This window comes from Thalassophryne amazonica, chromosome 10 (assembly GCF_902500255.1).
Source record: "Thalassophryne amazonica chromosome 10, fThaAma1.1, whole genome shotgun sequence".
Lineage (NCBI taxonomy): Eukaryota > Metazoa > Chordata > Actinopteri > Batrachoidiformes > Batrachoididae > Thalassophryne > Thalassophryne amazonica.
In genome coordinates, this window is record NC_047112.1 from 29,193,262 (window position 1) to 29,214,400 (window position 21,139).

The 21,139-nt window shown below is 42.7% G+C and overlaps 1 protein-coding gene across 1 annotated transcript in view; it reads left to right on the forward strand.

Moving 5' to 3' along the window:
- The window catches only part of rxrgb (retinoid X receptor, gamma b), a 121,196-nt gene that overhangs the window by 88,846 nt on the left and 11,211 nt on the right, over positions 1-21,139 (forward strand). Inside the window, exons 3-8 of the mRNA XM_034179656.1 lie at positions 3,898-4,042; positions 4,170-4,349; positions 6,151-6,311; positions 12,740-12,869; positions 16,181-16,313; positions 18,058-18,149. Coding sequence (XP_034035547.1) covers positions 3,898-4,042; positions 4,170-4,349; positions 6,151-6,311; positions 12,740-12,869; positions 16,181-16,313; positions 18,058-18,149 — 841 coding nt within the window. The remainder of the gene's footprint in view (positions 1-3,897; positions 4,043-4,169; positions 4,350-6,150; positions 6,312-12,739; positions 12,870-16,180; positions 16,314-18,057; positions 18,150-21,139) is intronic.

The window sequence follows — 21,139 nt, forward strand, 5'->3', positions numbered from 1 at the left end:
CCCCCCTAAAAATTGGTCTGCCCTGCCTTTACTGCGCATGCGTCATTTCGGAGCGTCACCAGCAATTCACTGATTATAACCTTATTTCTGCTTAAAACTGGACTCCAGTCATCATCTCTCTCAGCGACAGATATCTGAGGCTTTTGTACAACAGTCATTTCCACATAAATTGAGCATTATTTCAGAAGAAAAGACCGTGGACCAATCAGAGTGCAGCAGCAGCTGCTGCAGCGCCTCCATCATTTCAAAGCATCAGTAACAACTCGCCAATTATTGCCTTGTTTCTGCTTAAAACTGACTTTAGAATGATTTAAGAGGTTTGACCTTATTATCTCATGGTTAATAATCCCATTATTCCATTTGATCGCTTTGGGTCCGTCTCAGATGAGCTGCTTTGGTCTGAAATGACGCATGTGCAGTGAAAGCAGGGCGGACCAATTTTTAGGGGGGACCGTTCGGTCTGTGACACCGGGTTGAGTTGTACTCTCTCATTCGCTTCATGCTGTGGAATTCGGGGATAAGCACAGGCACCACTGGGCCTCAAGGCAATATATGACTTCTAATGAACAGGGTAAATATGACCCATTTGTACCCATTGCCCGTATTTTCGGACCAGCTCATTTTCACATCTGTCATCAAGATAGTCCTCCAACTGCAACAATCAGGGTGTATAAGGACAACTCAAAATGCACCAAACTTTGCCTTTAACCTGCATTTTCCTCTTGGCGGTGAGGCCAAAGCAAGCTTCAACCTTCAGCTATCTAAAATGAAACAAACCCGCCTGCGGAAAATCTTGCAGATCTCTGATTAGCCACTTGAGGATGGCTCCAAAAGCAGGTTACTTTCCATTGAAGCCCATGTTAAAATGTCCAACCTTACAGCAGCCTCCAACCTTATCCAGGGGTGCCCAAGTTCGGTCCTCGAGATCTAGATCAATTTGTTCATGTAAATGGGGAATCTTCTTCACAGACTAAAGTTAATTATGGAGTTCCACAAGGTTCTGTGCTAGGACCAATTTTATTCACTTTATATATGCTTCCCTTAGGCAGTATTATTAGACAGTATTGCTTAAATTTTCATTGTTACGCAGATGATACCCAGCTTTATCTATCCATGAAGCCAGAGGACACACACCAATTAGCTAAACTGCAGGATTGTCTTACAGACATAAAGACATGGATGACCTCTAATTTCCTGCTTTTAAACTCAGATAAAACTGAAGTTATTGTACTTGGCCCCACAAATCTTAGAAACATGGTGTCTAACCAGATTCTTACTCTGGATGGCATTACCCTGACCTCTAGTAATACTGTGAGAAATCTTGGAGTCATTTTTGATCAGGATATGTCATTCAAAGCGCATATTAAACAAATATGTAGGACTGCTTTTTTGCATTTACGCAATATCTCTAAAATCAGAAAGGTCTTGTCTCAGAGTGATGCTGAAAAACTAATTCATGCATTTATTTCCTCTAGGCTGGACTATTGTAATTCATTATTATCAGGTTGTCCTAAAAGTTCCCTAAAAAGCCTTCAGTTAATTCAAAATGCTGCAGCTAGAGTACTGACGGGGACTAGAAGGAGAGAGCATATCTCACCTATATTGGCCTCTCTTCATTGGCTTCCTGTTAATTCTAGAATAGAATTTAAAATTCTTCTTCTTACTTATAAGGTTTTGAATAATCAGGTCCCATCTTATCTTAGGGACCTCGTAGTACCATATCACCCCAATAGAGCGCTTCGCTCTCAGACTGCAGGCTTACTTGTAGTTCCTAGGGTTTGTAAGAGTAGAATGGGAGGCAGAGCCTTCAGCTTTCAGGCTCCTCTCCTGTGGAACCAGCTCCCAATTCAGATCAGGGAGACAGACACCCTCTCTACTTTTAAGATTAGGCTTAAAACTTTCCTTTTTGCTAAAGCTTATAGTTAGGGCTGGATCAGGTGACCCTGAACCATCCCTTAGTTATGCTGCTATAGACGTAGACTGCTGGGGGGTTCCCATGATGCACTGTTTCTTTCTCTTTTTGCTCTGTATGCACCACTCTGCATTTAATCATTAGTGATCGATCTCTGCTCCCCTCCACAGCATGTCTTTTTCCTGGTTCTCTCCCTCAGCCCCAACCAGTCCCAGCAGAAGACTGCCCCTCCCTGAGCCTGGTTCTGCTGGAGGTTTCTTCCTGTTAAAAGGGAGTTTTTCCTTCCCACTGTAGCCAAGTGCTTGCTCACAGGGGGTCGTTTTGACCGTTGGGGTTTTACATAATTATTGTATGGCCTTGCCTTACAATATAAAGCGCCTTGGGGCAACTGTTTGTTGTGATTTGGCGCTATATAAAAAAAATGGATTGATTGATTGATTGATCTACCTTAATGACACTCTTAGTTGTCTCTCTGCTCCAACACACCTAAATCCAATGAAAGGCTCATTAAAAGTCTGCTAACATGTCTTTCATTGGATTCAGGTGTGTTGGAACAGGGAGACAACTCAGAGTGTCAGGAAGGTAGATCTCGAGGACTGAACTTGGGCACCCCTGTTATGGACTGTTTTGGCCTCTGTGGTTAGTTTCCCCTTCCATGACAACTGTATGGAGGGTGAATTGTTTTTATACCTCATCAGTTTAACATATTTTAAACCATAAAGTTATGAATAATTCGGGCTGTGGCCTCATTGTGTAGCATCATTAGTACTGCTAGTAGGTATCATAGCTTGGTGACATTAGCTCCACTGTTACTGAGACAGTAAGACAGTCATAATTTTTAATACCCGTAGCCAAGCTACCAATCATGAAAACCACCACCCATTCTATAAAAATATGCTTTAATAAAATACCCAAACCAAAGTTAGCCTGTTAGCTTTAGCTTCTTTGGTAATTCTGAGTTGGGAGCATGTTTGGGCTTCATTGGTCTCCCTCAGCTTACACAGGGTCTTGCCAATGCTTCACCTCTACCCATTTATGGGTTGGCCAGGAAGTAGATGGAGTGAACACTGTCAACATGGAGACACCCAGAGCACCACTTCAGACTAGAATTCAGGTCTCCATAGTCAACACTATGGAGACCTGAATTCAGGCAGTCTTTCGACTGTGATGACATAAGTAAGTGATCAGAAGAACCTGTGGTGACCATGGGAAGGATGTGTTATACTGTCTGTCACAATGCATCAAATACATGTGACAAAAATACACATCTAATCTTGTTGTTTCCTGCTCCAAGTACAGATGTTTGCCCAGAGAGATACAGTTCAAACATAAAAGCATATAGCATGTACATGCACTTTCCTGGCTCTCATCAGATGGGGTCAAAAGACAAATTGATAAGATATGTAGAAATTTTGGTGTGAACAAACCGGACTTGTTGCTCTGTGTTTAAACGCTTTTCTCCACTTATCCAAGAGGCTTGATTGTTTCTGGGCGGTTCAAGCCATGGGTCTGATATCATGTGAGATGTGAAAGAGAATAATTTAGGACGACAGTAATGGTGGCGTTACATTGCCCTGAACTATCATTTGTGTTCATGGGTTAAGATTCCCTTTATTTTTGAAATGTGCTGCTCGTGAGTGCCCCCTGCTGTTTGTGTGCACTTTCTGTACATCACTCCTCGTGCGCAAACTGTTTGACAAGCCTGGGTCAGCTTCTCCTTCTAAACAGGCATGTGATCACACCCCAAGACACTTTCACAATAAACTGTGTGGGTGGAGACAGAGACAGAGAGAGAGAGAATATGGCTGAGTGGAAGACAAAAGTTCAAAAATAGAGGAAGGGAGAGCGTCATGGGACTTAACATTTTTTAACTCTTGCTTTTCCTCTGCTTCCTCTTCTCTACAGTTCACTTCAGTTCAGTCGTCTTCTCAGTTCTTTCCACTTCAACTCCCTTTTCCTCTGTTCTCTCTTCCTGTCATCCCCAGATGAACTCTATGAATAATGTCAGCAGCTCAGAGGACATCAAACCTCCACCAGGCTTACAGAACCTGGGGAGCATCAACTACCAGTGTACCAGCCCAGGGGGAATGTCCAAGCACATTTGTGCCATTTGTGGGGATCGATCCTCAGGTAAACATCAAAAAGTGCTCTCAAATCCTGCACCCACAGATACCAACACACCTTCATATTCAGACATTCCAGCGTGCACGATGGAGAGATGCTTTGTTGCCTGAAAATAGAAGTGATGTCTCCACAGGAAAGCACTACGGGGTGTACAGCTGTGAGGGGTGCAAAGGCTTCTTCAAGAGGACTGTTCGTAAGGATCTGACCTACACATGTCGAGATAACAAGGAGTGCCTAATTGACAAGCGCCAGCGGAACCGCTGCCAGTATTGTCGCTACCAGAAGTGCCTGGCCGTGGGCATGAAACGAGAAGGTGTGTACACTCATTTATGTTGAAGCACCTGCTGTTTGGACCCAAACAGATTATGGAATTTGGATATTCTTGCCTAATACACTGTTTGGTTGAGGTCAGGGTTAAGGTTTGGTGAAAGCAGTGGTTCCCAAAGTAGGGTGCATGGCAAGTCAAATTAATTTGGTTTGTTGCAAACAAACAAACAGTTTGTTGCTGTAGGATATTTATATACCTTTCAGCTGCTTTACTGTTTAATGAGACGAGATTTATTGTCATTGTCATTACACGATTGCATAACAACAAAATTACTTTTACACTCCAATTACCTCAGACAAAATACAGCAATTAATCCATAATTATTACTAGTTGAATGTAATAATGGCACACATCAGAATTAAAGACAACACATATACATACTAAACTTGAAGCAGTCCGTCATCCAAATTGAGACAAAGTGGGTGAAGGCTGCAGCTGCAGCAGGAGGGCCTGCGCTGCCCAGCTTGGGGAGTTGAAGGCTGCAGCAGTAAAAACTGCACTGCCTTCAGGGTGGCAGGGAGGAAGCCAGGGTGAGGGGAGTGGAGAGACACGGAGGGATACACAAAGCAACAGCGACAATAAGCACAGAGCCAAGATATCAAAGGAGTGGCTTCAGGACAACTCTGTGAATATCCTTGAGTGGTGCAGCCAGAGCCTAGACCTGAGTCCGATTGAACATCTCTGGAGAGATCTGAAAATGGCTGTGCACCGACGCTCCTCATCCAACCTGATGGAGCTCAAGAGGTGCTGCAAAGAGGAAGGGGCAAAACTGCCCAAAGATAGGTGCACCAAGCTTGTGGCGTCATATTTAAGAAGACTTGAGGCTGTAATTGCTGCCAAAGGTGCATCAACAAAGTATTGAGTAAAGGGTGTGAATACTTGTGTACATGTGATTTCTTAGGGGTTTTTTGTTTTTATATTTAATAAATTTGCAAAAAAAAAAAAAAATCAAAAAAGCTTTTTTCATGTTGTCATTATGGGGTTCTGTGGGTAGAATTTTGAGGGGAAAAATTAATTTACTCAATTTTGGAATAAGGCTGTAACATAAAATATGGAAAAAGTGAAGAGCTGTGAATACTTTCCAGGTGCACTGCAAATGCTGTGTCATGTGTGGACTGGGTATTGCTTACTAGATAACTATAGAGTAAACAATGAATAAATGGACCTGGACATATTCACCCTGAATGTTCTGCAGTCTGGCATCAGAGAGGAGTAGTTTATTTGTATAGTCAGGTTCATAAGTATTTGGAAAATGACATAATTTTTCTAATTTTGCCTCCACCTCAGTGGAGTTAAAACTCAAAGAAACAAGCTGTGCTTGTGCTGTAGACTTTCAGATGAAGTTAAATAAGCAATTAAATATATAATAAATAAATAATATTTTCAGAGGGCATACATAATGGGACAAACTAAATATCAGGATTATTCTCAGTGGAAATCTTCACTCACTCCTTCATGCATGATCACTCGGTGTCTGAGAAATTCCTACTACACTGTGGTGGTGTACTGGATCAAAATGACTAAAGTTGTGACGCTTTCTGATTATTTATGGACCTGACTGTAAACTTGTGCTGTTGTATATGTATGTCAGTATTCAAGACAAGATTGACAAAACAGTGGATCACATGGTTGATGGCGGTTGAGAGATTTTACTTACAATGAAACTGCAGTTTGGACAGTCTGAAAGCTTTGAAGTGCAGAATTACTGTCAGTCAGACTGTCAGTAGTGTCTTGCACAGGAAGTTCATTTTCTGGCATTTAACTTTGAGGTTGTGTGCATGCTCAGCGGTGCAGGAAGAGAGGCAGCGTGGGAAGGAACGGGGGGAGAACGAGGTGGAATCTACTAGTAGTTTCAATGAGGACATGCCTGTGGACAAGATTCTGGATGCAGAGCTGGCTGTGGAGCCCAAAACAGAGACGCACACCGACGGCAGCCCCAGCAACTCAGTAAGAATCACAACGCCAGAGTCGGATTTCCATGCATTAGGATTGCTGTCATAACTTGAAGACAACCGCGCACGCCTCTGCCAAGGTTTACCAGTTCTCTGCATGTTCATATCATATGTGAGTTGAAGTGCTGGTACAGGTGCAGTTTGCTAGATTTCAAATAACATGGAAAATAGAGTGAGTCCTTGGGAGAATATATATATATATATACATACAGTGAGGAAAATAAGTATTTGAACACCCTGCGCTTTTGCAATTTCTCCCACTTAGAAATCATGGAGGGGTCTGAAATTTTCATCTTAGGTGCATGTCCACTGTGAGAGACATAATCGAAAAAAAAAAAAAATCCGGAACTCACAATGTATGATTTTTTAATAATTTATTTGTATGTTACTGCTGCAAATAAGTATTTGATCACCTACCAACCAGCAAGAATTCTGGCTCACACAGACCTGTTAATTTTTCTTTAAGAAGCCCTCTTATTCTGCACTCTTTACCTGTATTAATTGCACCTGTTTGAACTCGTTACCTGTATAAAAGACACCTGTTCACACACTCAGTCAATCACACTCCAACCTGTCCACCATAGCCAAGACCAAAGAGCTGTTTAAGGACACCAGGGACAAAACTGTAGACCTGCACAAGGCTGGGATGGACTACAGGACAACAGGCAAGCAGCTTGGTAGAAGACAACAACTGTTATGATTATTTATTAGAAAGTGGAAGAAACACAGGATGACTGTCAATCTCCCTCGGTCTGGGATTCCATGCAAGATCTCACTTTGTGGGGTTAGAATGATTCTGAGAAAGCTCAGAACTACACAGGAGGACCTGGTCAATGACTTGAAGAGAGCTGAGACCACAGTCACAAAGATTACATTAGTAACACATGATGCTGTCATGGTTTAAAATCCTGCAGGGCAGCAAGGTCCCCCTGCTCAAGCCAGCACATGTCCAGGCCCGTTTGAAGTTCACCAGTGACCATCTGGATGATCCAGAGGAGGCATGGGAGAAGGTCATGTGGTCAGATGAGACCAAAATAGAGCTTTTTGGAATCAACTCCACTTGCCATGTTTAGAGGATGAGAACAACCCCAAGAAAACCATCCCAACTGTGAAGCGTGGGGGTGGAAATATCATACTCTGGGGGTGCTCTTCTGCAAAGGGGACAGGATTACTGCACCGTATTGAAGGGAGGATGGATGGGGTCATGTATTGCGAGATTTTGGCAAACAACCTCCTTCCCTCAGTAAGAGCATTGAAGATGGGTCATGGCTGGGTCTTCCAGCATGACATGACCCCCAAACACACAGCCAGGGCAACTAAGGAAGGGCTCCGTAAGAAGCATTTCAAGGTCCTGGAGTGGCCTGGCCAGTCTCCAGACCTGAACTCAATAGAAAATCTTTGGAGGGAGGTGAAAGTCCAAACCTGAAAGATTTGGAGAAGATCTGTATGGAGGAGAGGACCAAAATCCCTGCTGCAGTGTGTGCAAACCTGGTGAAAAACTACAGGAAACATTTGACCTCTGTAACTGCAAACAAAGGCTACTGCACCAAATATTACATTGATTTTCACAGGTGTTCAAATACTTATTGCAGCAGGTAACATACAAATAAATTATAAAAAAAAATAATACATTGTGATTTCCGGATTTTTTTTTAATTTTTTTTTTTAGATTATGTCTCTTACAGTGGACATGCACCTAAGATGAAAATTTCAGACCCCTTCATGATTTCTAAGTGGAAGAACTTGCAAAATCGCAGGGTGTTCAAATACTTATTTTCCTCACTGTTTATATATATGTACTCAACAAAAATATAAACGCAACACTTTTGGTTTTGCTCCCATTTTGTATGAGATGAACTCAAAGATCTAAAACTTTTTCCACATACACAATATCACCATTTCCCTCAAATATTGTTCACAAACCAGTCGAAATCTGTGATAGTGAGCACTTCTCCTTTGCTGAGATAATCCATCCCACCTCACAGGTGTGCCATACCAAGATGCTGATTAGACACCATGATTAGTGCACAGGTGTGCCTTAGACTGCCCCACAATAAAAGGCCACTCTGAAAGGTGCAGTTTTGTTTTATTGGGGGGGATACCAGTCAGTATCTGGTGTGACCACCATTTGCCTCATGCAGTGCAACACATCTCCTTCGCATCATCCGTGAAGAGAACACCTCTCCAACGTGCCAAACGCCAGCAAATGTGAGCATTTGCCCACTCAAGTCGGTTACGACGACGAACTGGAGTCAGGTCGAGACCCTGATGAGGACGACGAGCATGCAGATGAGCTTCCCTGAGATGGTTTCTGACAGTTTGTGCAGAAATTCTTTGGTTATGCAAACCGACTGTTCCAGCAGCTGTCCGAGTGGCTGGTCTCAGACGATCTTGGAGGTGAACATGCTGGATGTGGAGGTCCTGGGCTGGTGTGGTTACATGTGGTCTACGGTTGTGAGGCTGGTTGGATGTACTGCCAAATTCTCTGAAATGCCTTTGGAGACGGCTTATGATAGAGACATGAACATTCAATACACGAGCAACAGCTCTGGTTGACATTCCTGCTGTCAGCATGCCAATTGCACACTCCCTCAAATCTTGCGACATCTGTGGCATTGTGCTGTGTGATAAAACTGCACCTTTCAGAGTGGCCTTTTATTGTGGACAGTCTAAGGCACACCTGTGCACTAATCATGGTGTCTAATCAGCATCTTGATATGGCACACCTGTGAGGTGGGATGGATTATCTCAGCAAAGGAGAAGTGCTCACTATCACAGATTTCGACTGGTTTGTGAACAATATTTGAGGGAAATGGTGATATTGTGTATGTGGAAAAAGTTTTAGATCTTTGAGTTCATCTCATACAAAATGGGAGCAAAACTAAAAGTGTTGCGTTTATATTTTTGTTGAGTGTATATATATATATATATGCAAATTAAAAATTTCCATTTCTGCATCCAACTCAAAATCCGATCACCTCTTCCTTGACCCAGGGTCTGCCTCCACCAAATTTCAGGGAAGTGAATTCATTTGTTTTTCAAGCATCAGTACATCAGTTTTCTAAACACTCTTATTCCATTTAAAGGTCACAGGGGGGCTGGAGCCTGTCCCAGCGGTCATTGGGTGAGAGACGGTACACCCTGGACAGGCCACCAATCTATTGCAGGGCTTATTTGTCAAGTATCTTGCTCAAAAACAAACAAACATTGGAAAGCAACAGGAGTGTGTCAGATGCACCAGACTGCCTTGACTGACACAAGAAAAATAATCCTAGTTCTGCCACTTGTAGTACTCAAAGGAAAATGGAAAACTGAGCTGCATTCAGTCCAAAATATTTGATTTTTTTATGAGTAGGTTATAATAGAGAATGCTCATACCAAAATGTTTAGTTTGATAATTAGGTCAAATAATCACTGACTGGTGTGATTAAATGGATCATCTTATAATCCTCTTTGTTTACTCCCGCCACTTCCGCCACTGCTGTAAATTAACAATTTCAATTTCTTTTCATTTACATAACGCCAAATCACAACAGAGTTGCCTCAAGGCACTTCACACAAGTAAGGTCTAACCTTACTAACTCCCTGAGCAGCAGGGGCAAGGAAAACTCCCTCTAAGGAAGAAACCTCAAGCAGACCAGACTCAAAGGGGTGACCCTCTGCTTGGGCCATGCTACAGACATAAATTACAAAACAGTTCAATTGACAAACTGCTTTGTTCCTGCACTGGTAACAGCATACAGCTTTTACAGCAAAAATATAGCTGAGTGAGTGGGTTAGTCCATCCCAATAAAACTATGTAAGCACAAACACAAAAACAATGAACATTATCATCATGTTGTGAAAAGTAAGACCCTATGGCTGCTCCCTTGTTTTCACTCGGGGTCACCACAGCAGATTGAAGGTGGGTCTGCATGTTAATTTGGTACAAGTTTTACACCGGATGCCCTTCCTGACACAACTCCCAAATGTGGCAGGAGTGAGGTTTGAACCAGGAACTTTCCGCACTGAAACCAAGTGCACTAACCACTTCTTTAAAGAGCACATAATGATGATGATGAACTGATTAGATGGCAGTTAATGTGGATGCAAGAGATCAAAAAAGTATTTCTTTTGTTGCCTATTTAACATCCTATTAATGTGTTTGTCACCTGCTGGATGCTCCACCCATCATCACCTTTGCATCGGCTAACAAGTTAACATGGCAACTGCAGGGATAAGCAGGATGCCCATTATGTGGGTAGATGCAGGAAGAAAATACACCAGAACATGAAATAACACATGAATATTAGATAGAATGTGTGGCTGGGGATGAAAAAATAAAATAACTCAGTACTGGCTGAAAACTGTTTTCTACAATGTTTCCAAACCTTTGCAATACCTGTGTTTGAGAACATTTTTTCCAGAATCTCTGTCAAGACGAAACCATGCTGAACACTGCCATGTTTCACAAGTGTGCATCAGCAATTATCTATCTATCTAGAGATAGATAGACACACACACACACAGGTGCATCGCAGATATCATGGAAAAAGTTGGTAACAGTACATAAAAGCTAAAATGTTTCTGTAATTTTTTTTTGTTTTATTTTTGATCATTACAGCCTCCTGCTCCAAAAAGATATGAAAATGCATATCTCATATCATTAGAACTTTTTGTTTCAGGTCACTATTTATGCAGTATGAATACCATGAATCTCTCAAATCTGGTTCAGTACCCACAACCACAATGATGGGGAAGACTGCTGACTTGATAGTTGTCCAGAAGTCACTTACAGACACCATCCACAGGGAGGTTAAGCCACAGTCATTGCTGAATGCTGTGGTTGTTCAGTGTTCTGGATCAACGCATACTCATGAAAAGTTGACTTGAGGGGAACTGGACTGTTACACAGTAGTCCAAAGTAGTCTTTTCAGATTAAAGTAAAATTAGCAATTCCTTTGGAAATCAAGGTCCTTGAGTCTGGAGAAAGAGTGGAGAAGCAAAAAATCCAAGCTGCTTGAAGTCCAGCTTGAAGATTCCACAGTCTGTGATGATTTAGCATCATGTCACCTGCTGGTGTTGGTCCACTGTGTTTTATCACACCCAACATCAATTCAGCCATCTACCAAGAAGTTTTAGAGCACTTCATACTTCCATCTGCTGACAAATCTCATGGAGATGCTGATTTCCTTTTTCAAGCACATTTGGCACCTGCCGAAGGCTCCAAAACTACTAGTAATTGGTTTGCTGACCATAGTATAACTGTACTTGATTGTCCCCCCTAGACAATCCCTCAGAGATCTCTGTGGGGTATTGTCAAGAAGAAGATTGGCATCACCAGAGCCAGAAAACCTGAAGACTGCTATCAAAGCAACTTGGTCTTCCAGAACACCTCAGCAGTGCCACAGGCTGATCGCCTCCATGCCACACCATACTGATGCAGGAATTCACTCAGAAGGTGCCACAACCAAATACTGAGTGCGTAAATGAACTTACATCTCAGAAGTTAGACATTTCTGGGTTATAGATTCTTTTCTAACCCCCTACCACCCGCCTCATTTGGGCTTGTCAGTATCTCACAAATAAAAATTGAAATTTCCCATTGATTGGATATACAGGCTTAGAAGGGGTTTAAACTGATCTGCTGAAATATTCTAATATTTTGAGATTGAAATATGTATTTTCTATTTTTTTTTTTAGCTGTAGGCCTAATAATTATCAAAATTACAAAATGACTACAAACTACAACAGGTAACATGTATGCCCTGTGAAATTCCTGACAAAAAATAGTGAACTTTTTCACAAATTCTAATTTTTTGAGATGTGCCTGTATATACATATACCTGTGTTCAAAATAATAGCAGTGTGTTTAAAAAAGTGAGTAAAGCTCAAAATCCTTATAATACCTTTTATTTTCATAAACACAAATGCATTCAGAACACTGCACTCTATTCCAAATAAAAACATGAGGAAAAATTGATCAAATTTGTTAGTACTTTACAGAAAATGAAGAAAAATTAACATTAGGCTGTTCAAAAAAATGGCAGTCTGCATTTACACACACACACACACACACACACACACACATTCAACACCACTAAGAGAATAAACAAGACATACTGTATACAAGTGAAAATTACAAGAATATGTTTGCTACCAACATCATATTAGAATAAAGTACTTAGCACTCTGAGATCCAAATTTAAACCATTCCATAATTTTGCACCAGTAATTGCAGTAGTATTTTTAAAAAATGCTTTTTTAAAGTAAGCATTTTTCACAAAATACTGTCAATTTTTAAGTGTCCTGTGTCTTGCATGGAAGCTGTTTACGAGGCAGCTGAGGGACACGCCTCTTGTCTGTGATCAGATTTGAGTTGTGTGAATAATGTTAATGTTACTGGAGAAGCTCAGGCGGCTCTTGATGATTGTTTTTCTTCAGACAAACGACCCCGTCACCAACATCTGCCAAGCAGCCGACAAGCAGCTCTTCACCTTGGTGGAGTGGGCCAAGAGGATCCCACATTTCTCCGAACTTCCGCTTGATGACCAAGTCATCCTACTACGAGCAGGTACATGTGTGCACATGCAATTTAAGGGCTTCTTTTCCTGTCGAAGATGGACCTTTTCACTGAGCTTTATATTTATTTATGAAGGTTTGTGAATGATGTTTCCCACAAGCCAACAAACAGTTTTATTGCAAATCCTAACCTGTTTGGTGGTGAGAGTGACCAGACTCTTGGTCAAGTCCCAACAATGTAGTTTGAAGGTGAACCAGTTCTGCCCTCTGCTGGTGACAGTCACGCAGTAGGCCTGATGACATCCGTTGCTTTTTTCTTGCATTTCATGTTTCCTCATCCCTGCTCCTGAAATTGATCTGATATCATTAAAGATTTATCAAATTCCTGGAGGAGGTATAAGCAAGGAAAGATCAGACGACGCTCCGTGGAAAATTGACAGACCAACATGCTCTTTGCTTGGGACCTGTTCGTTTTTGTACATTATTCCAGCTTGCATTACAACAGACATACATGCATGTATCAGAAGAAAGATGGAGTCATATAAATTGCAATTTAAACATATTATCTGCTTTCTGATTTTCTGACACTTTCATTTGATGTGAGATAAATTAAATATAAAACAAGTAGAAGTACCTTTTCAATATTGTCCACTTAAATTACTGGTCCAGACTACATTATTGTCTCAAGCGGTGATTCCTAGTAAGTGGGCTGCAAAACTACTGCGGGGGGCTAAGAGGTCTTCAGAGATAAATGAATATTGATTTTAATGAAATTACTCAACCATATTGATGAACAATTTTCCAAATCTAATCACCAGTAATAAAATAAAGACATGGGCTTTTAATTGCATGTTATTCTTCATTTATCTGTTTTAACATACATGTTTATACCGTTTTAAAAAGTACAAATCCAAAAACCTTTCCCGCTGAGGATCAAAATTTCTGCCAGTACAAAGGAATCATGCAGTGTGTGAGGTCTGTGGTTTGACTGCAGATTAACCCTCTGGGGCCGACGCCATCATATACGACGGCTAAGACCAAGCTTTACTAAATTATTAATAACTTTTTAATGATAGGAGATAGAAACTTACTTTTTTTTTTTTGCTGAAAAGTTAACTTCGTGGACCTTCAAGCCAGCTATCGGCCATCTTTGTACTCCTCATAGAAGCTGTGTGATGACATGCGCAATGTGAGTGTCCAATCAGAATTAGTTCACCGTCACATGGTTTTCCAAAATCCAATCGTAGGGCAGATTCATCTCACGTGAAAAGCCAAAGATTGTTTTCAGGAGTGATATGTTATTAGTTGGCCCGTTTGAATAGCCCCCTGGCTGCTCCAGTGAGTACATGCTATTGGGCTCCAAATGCGCCCTGCACCATTACGCACAGCGATCACTGAAAGCAAGACTGAGAGCCTCTGATGACAATCTCACGTGCTCAAACAAAGAGTGTGTAACTATCAGGATTGCTCCATTAGTTTGCATGTGAATGTTACTGGATAACTCTGTTGCTTTTAGCATGAAGACAAAAAAAACACATAGACCATTTTGTATATATTGTTCAAAACGTGCATTTGTGTTTATTGTTTGAACCTTTTTGTTGTACAGTCTTTGACACAAGACCTCAAATTACCTTTATAAAGTGTCAAAACAGTTGTTTATTATAGTTTGCTGTGTGTTTTGAATAAATGTGTGTGGAAAATTATTTTCTGCTTTACTTTTTCCTTCCTTATGTTTTATTGTAAACCTTTATTACACTTTGTTTCTGTGTAGGCTCTCAGTTGTCCAGGTAGTTTCCATAGTAGAGAAGCTTGAATCTTCGACTGGACTGGGTTGCTTGACGCGAGGACGTTTCGCTTCAAATCGCAGAAGCTTCCTCAGCTAAAATTCTTGCTCTGCTGGTCTGACTTCTGTCTTGACTCTTGTAGAGAAGAATAATCAAGAAGTCACAAAAGCTGGAGTTTTAAACCTAACCAGACCCCTCCTACCGAGAGGCAGACTGCTATAGGCTGGTGACTAAACAATAGCTCTAATTAGCACCTATTGTGCTCTAGTTAACACCCTCCTAATGACAGGGCAGCTGTCCCTGTCCTGATGGCTCCCTTGACGACTCTGCTGATGACGTGAATGACTCATTACCATGAACAAAAGACTGAAACCGCTTTGACCTGAGTACCCCATTGTAAAGAAGGGGATAAAGCGTGTCTCAGACGCCAGTGGACCTCAGTCTGCAGTTGATCTCCACCTTAAAGACACTAACCACACGTTTGAGGACAAGGAAGTTAAAATATTAGCCAGAGAGAAGAAATGGTTTGAGAGAGGGGTCAAGGAGGCATTCTTTGTGAAACGTTTGAAACCTAGCCTTAACCGGGGAGGGGGTCTGAGACACGCTTTATCCCCTGTTTACAATGGGGTACTCAGGTCAAAGCAGTTTCAGTCTTTTGTTCATGATAATGAGTCATTCACGTCATCAGCAGAGTCGTCAAGGGAGCCATCAGGAGAGGGACAGCTGCCCTGTCATTAGGAGGGTGTTAACTAGAGCACAATAGGTGCTAATTAGAGCTATTGTTTAGTCACCAGCCTATAGCAGTCTGCCTCTCGGTAGGAGGGGTCTGGTTAGGTTTAAAACTCCAGCTTTTGTGACTTCTTGATTATTCTTCTCTACAAGAGTCAAGACAGAAATCAGACCACCAGAGCAAGAATTTTAGCTGAGGAAGCTTCTGTGATTTGAAGCGAAACGTCCTTGCGTCAAGCAACCCAGTCCAGTCGAAGATTCAAGCTTCTCTACTTTATTACACAAATATAGCATATATATATATATATATATATATATATATATATATATATATATATATATATATATATATATATATTGAAAGTACAGGTTGTCCTGAAAAAGAGACATAAAACTTGATTGTGGGATGCAGGGAGAGCTGTTAACAGCAATAATAAAACATTTATGCCAGGCCAGTGAACTGTCCGAAAATGCCCTCAGACCCCAGAGGGTTAAATGCCTGCAGTCTTTTGAGAGGGTGTGAACAAGAAATAATCATGTTGCAGTGCAAACTATGTACTTATTATTACTAGTCAGGCAGAATCAGATCTCCAGTAATCTTTCTGTAATATATCATTTAAAGAGGTGGAAAACCCCAACATCAAATGTTCCACCCTGTATTGTTTGTATCTGTGCACCTACAACAGATGATTTCACTTATTATCTCGTCTGCCTGCCTGAAGAATTTAACTAATTAAAATCAGCTGTTCTTGTGGAGGATGGAACAATGTGGTCGGACTTTTACTTTCTGAATCTGTTTTTTTTTTAAAGACAACCTTTCAGCAGAGATTTGTTTGTGTTTTTCATGCAGGCTGGAATGAGCTGCTTATCGCCTCATTCTCGCATCGCTCCGTCACGGTGAAAGACGGCATCCTGTTGGCCACAGGCCTTCACGTGCACAGAAGCAGTGCCCACAGTGCTGGGGTGGGCTCCATTTTTGATAGGTAAGGTGTGTTGTTGTTGTTGTTGTTGTTTCTTTATCTCCAACACAGAAGATTTTGAATGGGATGTTGTTTGGTAGTTGAGTTATGGTGTAAATTATAGCTGTTATAACATTTATTTCACATTTTAGAGATGATGGAAACCAGCAGCTTAATTGCTTTTGTTGGTGACAAAAGGTTTATTGACCTTGATCTCACAATTGATGCTCTTTGCAAACTCAATGGATACCTTGATACACTTTTGAAGCAAAATGAGGAATGGGATTTGTGGTTTTCCTGGAACAAGACTCGCTTCCAGGTTTCCAATGACTTACTGGAGTTGGCCACCAGAAGTGTATCTTTATGTGTTGAAACTGCTGAACTTGAACAAAGTAGCTGGACACATATGCAAAACTCTGACACAGATGGGTCATGTTTAAAAGGTTGTACTGAAGGTACTGGCAGGGTTCACTACACAAGAAGGCGCCCAAAAAAACAGGCTGGCAGTTCTAAAAACACAGCAGGACAATCAAGACAAAACTCAGAAGAAAAGGGCTGGAAGCAAAGGCGATAAGACACAACAATCTGGTGGGGAAAGAATGAACAAGGTGAGGCTTAAATACAGAGCGGTAATGACCACAAAATGAGGAACAGGTGTGAGGGAAAGATCCAGGGCGTGGGTGTGGAAAAACAGAGGGAAACACCCACCACCAAGCACCAAGTGACAGACAAGAGAAAGCGGTGAAGCAAAAACCCAAGCAGAAAAATTAACAGAAAAACATCACATAAGACATTAGAATCTCAATCCTGACAGAGACTGTGACTGATCTCTGCAGTGACATTCATGTCTCTGGATGTTCAGTCATTGAGATCAGGAGATGTCTGGGTACCTCTTGCCATGGAGTCATGAAGTCACACAGTCATGATGTCCCTGGACAGAGGTGTTTGGTGATGCAGATACCTTAGCAGGAGAAAAAAAGTCCAAGTCTTTAGGGGAAGCTGTGTGTCTTACTATATGGCTGTGAGACTTGGATCCTAACCAGTCACATAAGGAGATAACTGGATGTCTTTGGTACTAGGTCTCTGTGGAGGACCCTTGGGTACCACTGGCTTGAGTGGTTTCTTAGTAAAACTCAGGTGAGGAGGGTCATTTGCATTGTGAGGTATTGCCAGCCACAATATTTTGAACATGTAGCATACAGGTGTCTTGGTGTTGATGACACCAGCAACTGGACGAGGTCAAGACCACACCTATGTTTCACCTGGATGCAGCAGGTAAATGGTTACTTTTGAGAAGTGGGGGTGGACCAGTTGTCAGACTGGTGGGGGTGGACCAGATGTGGGAACCAGGGACTGGGCAGTTGACATTCAAGACCCAAAACTGTTCCGTAGTGCGGTGGATGCACCCAGAACTGATATAACCTGACCTTGGATCTGGATATTAAAGCTCAGGTAGGTAACTCTGTTCAAAACACTTTGTTATATTGGGTGAAATGGTCCATCTATCCTAACAGTAGTCAATACATTATGTATTCAGAAAAAGGAACAAAAAAAATCTGACATCTGTAGCAGCTGTAGGATAGATAAAAGTCCGACCAATATAAGCCCGCGGTCCGCTCTCAAAAAAACCAAGCTCAAGGCAACCTGGCAACTTCAGCTTTAAGTTTCAAGTTCAATCGAACACCGATTCAAAATTTGCTATGTTAAAAATGCAACAAACCAGTGATTTTTGTCTGTTGTGTGGGGTTTTGTTTTTGATCTGCTGCAGAGTCCTGACAGAGTTGGTATCAAAAATGAAAGACATGCAGATGGATAAGACGGAGCTGGGCTGTCTACGAGCGATTGTTCTCTTTAACCCAGGTCAGTTTGTGCAACAATTACTTTTAACCTTTACAAGATGCATTATGCAAAGAAAAAAAAAAATCATTGATAAAATCATCAATGAATCACAGATTATTATTATTATTAAAGGAATTCATTTTGTGTAAAATGTGTTTTTTATCTACCTCTTGTCTGGATTTCATATCGGACACCCCCAAAGTGACCATTTTTACATGATGTCATGAAACAGAATGTTGGTCATATTGGAGACACCCATTATTAGTAAGCAAAACAAAAGTGTGTGGGAGGTAGGAACAACCAAAGTCCATCTGGCTCCCACCCCCTCCATTGGTCAACCTCTCTACTGAAGCATTATTAGAAGACATGTTAGAAGATTTTCATAAAGCTTTAATCCCTTAAAACATGAAAATGTTGCAAGTTTTGTATTGTGTTTGTAGTGTGTCTCCCAGATGGCAGACCTCAGCGTTTACCTGTTCAGGGTGCAGACAGTCTAGTCTGATTAGATAGAACTTCATTAGCTACGTTTACATGGACACTTTATTTCTGATCTGATTGAATTCTATCCGATTGGTGGATCAGATTGTCCTGTTTACATGAACGTGCCCTAAAGTCGGCTTGCAAACAGTTGGTGGACATTATGACTTGCGACTTGACTTGGGACTTGCTGATTCTGTTGGGGAAAGTGTAATGCACGGACCCACACCAGGGGGCGTAAATGAACGGTCAATAGATATGCCAATAAATACAGTTTATTGCTGCAAATGTGCACAACAGGTCAAATACTGCTTCTAGTCAGTCAATCACAGTTACAGTTCAGCCCTCTATAATCAATGCATGGACGGAGTCCGCCATCCTTCTTGCCCACAAAAAAGAAACCAGCACCTAACGGGGAGGAAGAGTTCTGGATCAACCCGGCAGCTAAAGAGTCCCGGATGTAGGTCTCCATTGATTCACGCTCGGGGCGTGAGAGGTTGTACAGCCTGCTGGATGGATACTCAGCACCCGGGATGAAATTAATGGCACAATCATACGGTCGATGCAGGGGAAGCGCGAGTGCCAGATCTTTGCTGAAAACGTCAGCAAGATCGTGGTACTCAGCCGGCACCGCCGTAAGATTGGGAGGGACTCGAACCTCCTCTTTAGCAGTCGCACCGGGTGGGACCGAGGATCTTAAACACTCCCGGTGGCAGGTTTCGCTCCATTGAGCCACAACCCCAGACAGCCAATCGATCCGGGGATTGTGCTTACTCATCCATGGATAGCCCAAAATAATCCTGGAGGTAGAAGGTGTTACAAAAAACACAATCTCCTCCCTGTGATTCCCAGACACAACCAGTGTTAAGGGCTGTGTCTGGTGTGTGATTGAAGGGTGCCATCTAGTGCCCGTATCTTCACTGGTGAAGGAAGGGCCACTAGAGGGAGCCCTACTCCTTAGCCCATCTGCTGCCCAGCAGATTCCCCCTCTTGCCCCCGTGTCGAAAAGTGCTGGGGCATGAAGGGTTAAATCCCCACTGAGGATCATGACTGGGACTCGTGCGGATTTACGTGTACTCCCCGCGTGTGTGTTATGGCCCACACTTAGCCCAGTCTCTAAGGGCGAGTGTTGACATTTTGACCATTTGGGGCAGTTTTTCTGCTTGTGCTCCTTCGAGCTGCAGTGAAAACACTCGCCACGGGCCAGCCTCCTTTGTCTATTTTCTGATTTTATTTTGGCCCTGCTCATTTCCATAGCAATGTCAGCAGGGGGAGCTGTCGTCACGCGGAGCGCTATGGCTTTGGAGCGTGGGGAAGGCGGCGTCTTTTCGGACCCGGAAGAAAGAGGGACGGCTCGTGCCCGGCCACGCCCCTCATCTTGCTCCCGTCAACGTTCCTCTAATCGGTTGTCTAACCGTATAACGAGGTCGATAAGCCCGTCTAATTCCCGCGGCTCGTCCTTAGCCACCAGGTGCTCCTTAAGGACCGGAGACAGTCCATTTACAAAGGCGGCGCGGAGCGCTACCGTATTCCAGCCGGCTCTCGCTGCCACGACGCGGAGGTCGACTGCATACTCAGCGGCGCTCCGACGCCCCTGTCGAATTGACAGCAGCACGGTTGAAGCAGTTTCGCCTCAATTTGGGTGATCAAACACCTGTCTGAACTCCCTCACAAACCCAGTGTATGTCGTTAGAAGCCATGAACTCTGTTCCCAAAGCGCCGTAGCCCAGGCGCGTGCCTCACCTCGAAGCAAATTAACGACATAAGCCACCCGGCTGGAGTCTGTTCTGCTCGGTCACCAAATCCAGCCAAGCAGTGAGGGTGGTTAATAGTTGCTGCAACTCACCCAACCTGCCTCCTGCTGAGCCTGGTGCACCTTGCGTCTCCATTGATTGTTCAACAGATTGCTATGTGCCCCTCGGAATCCATGACGTGGGCCCGAGTTATCCTGTGGGGAAAGTGTAATGCACGGACCCACACCAGGGGGCGTAAATGAACGGTCAATAGATATGCCAATAAATACAATTTATTGCTGCAAATGTGCACAACAGGTCAAATACTGCTTCTAGTCAGTCAATCACAGTTACAAAAAGGTGACGTGTGGGCAGGCCCGAGGGTAGGAGACGCCTATCCAGAGAAGAGCCGGGACCCACAAGGTTCCACCGCCAACGGAGACCTGCAGTACATCGAAGCTGCCAAGTCCTGAGTCCCCAGGTGGCCTCTGCTTCCAGCTGTCAGATCCGGTACTGCTGGCAGGGAAAACAAACAGTTTAAGGGTGGGTGTGTGTACACCCAGCAAACAGTCAGCCAAAAAAGCACAGTTCCTTCCTGAGGGAAAAAAATCCACCACTCCCAGAAAACAGGAACACTGAGAACGTGCAGTACCAACAGTATACTTAGTGATAAGGAAAGTGAGGAGTGGGAACGCCAACTCCTTCCAACTTCCACAAACCCAGCTCCAAGCTGCAAGTATACCAAAGGTTACGACTGCAAAAATCAGTAGCAATTAATGTGCGTACGGCACAAAACGGCTG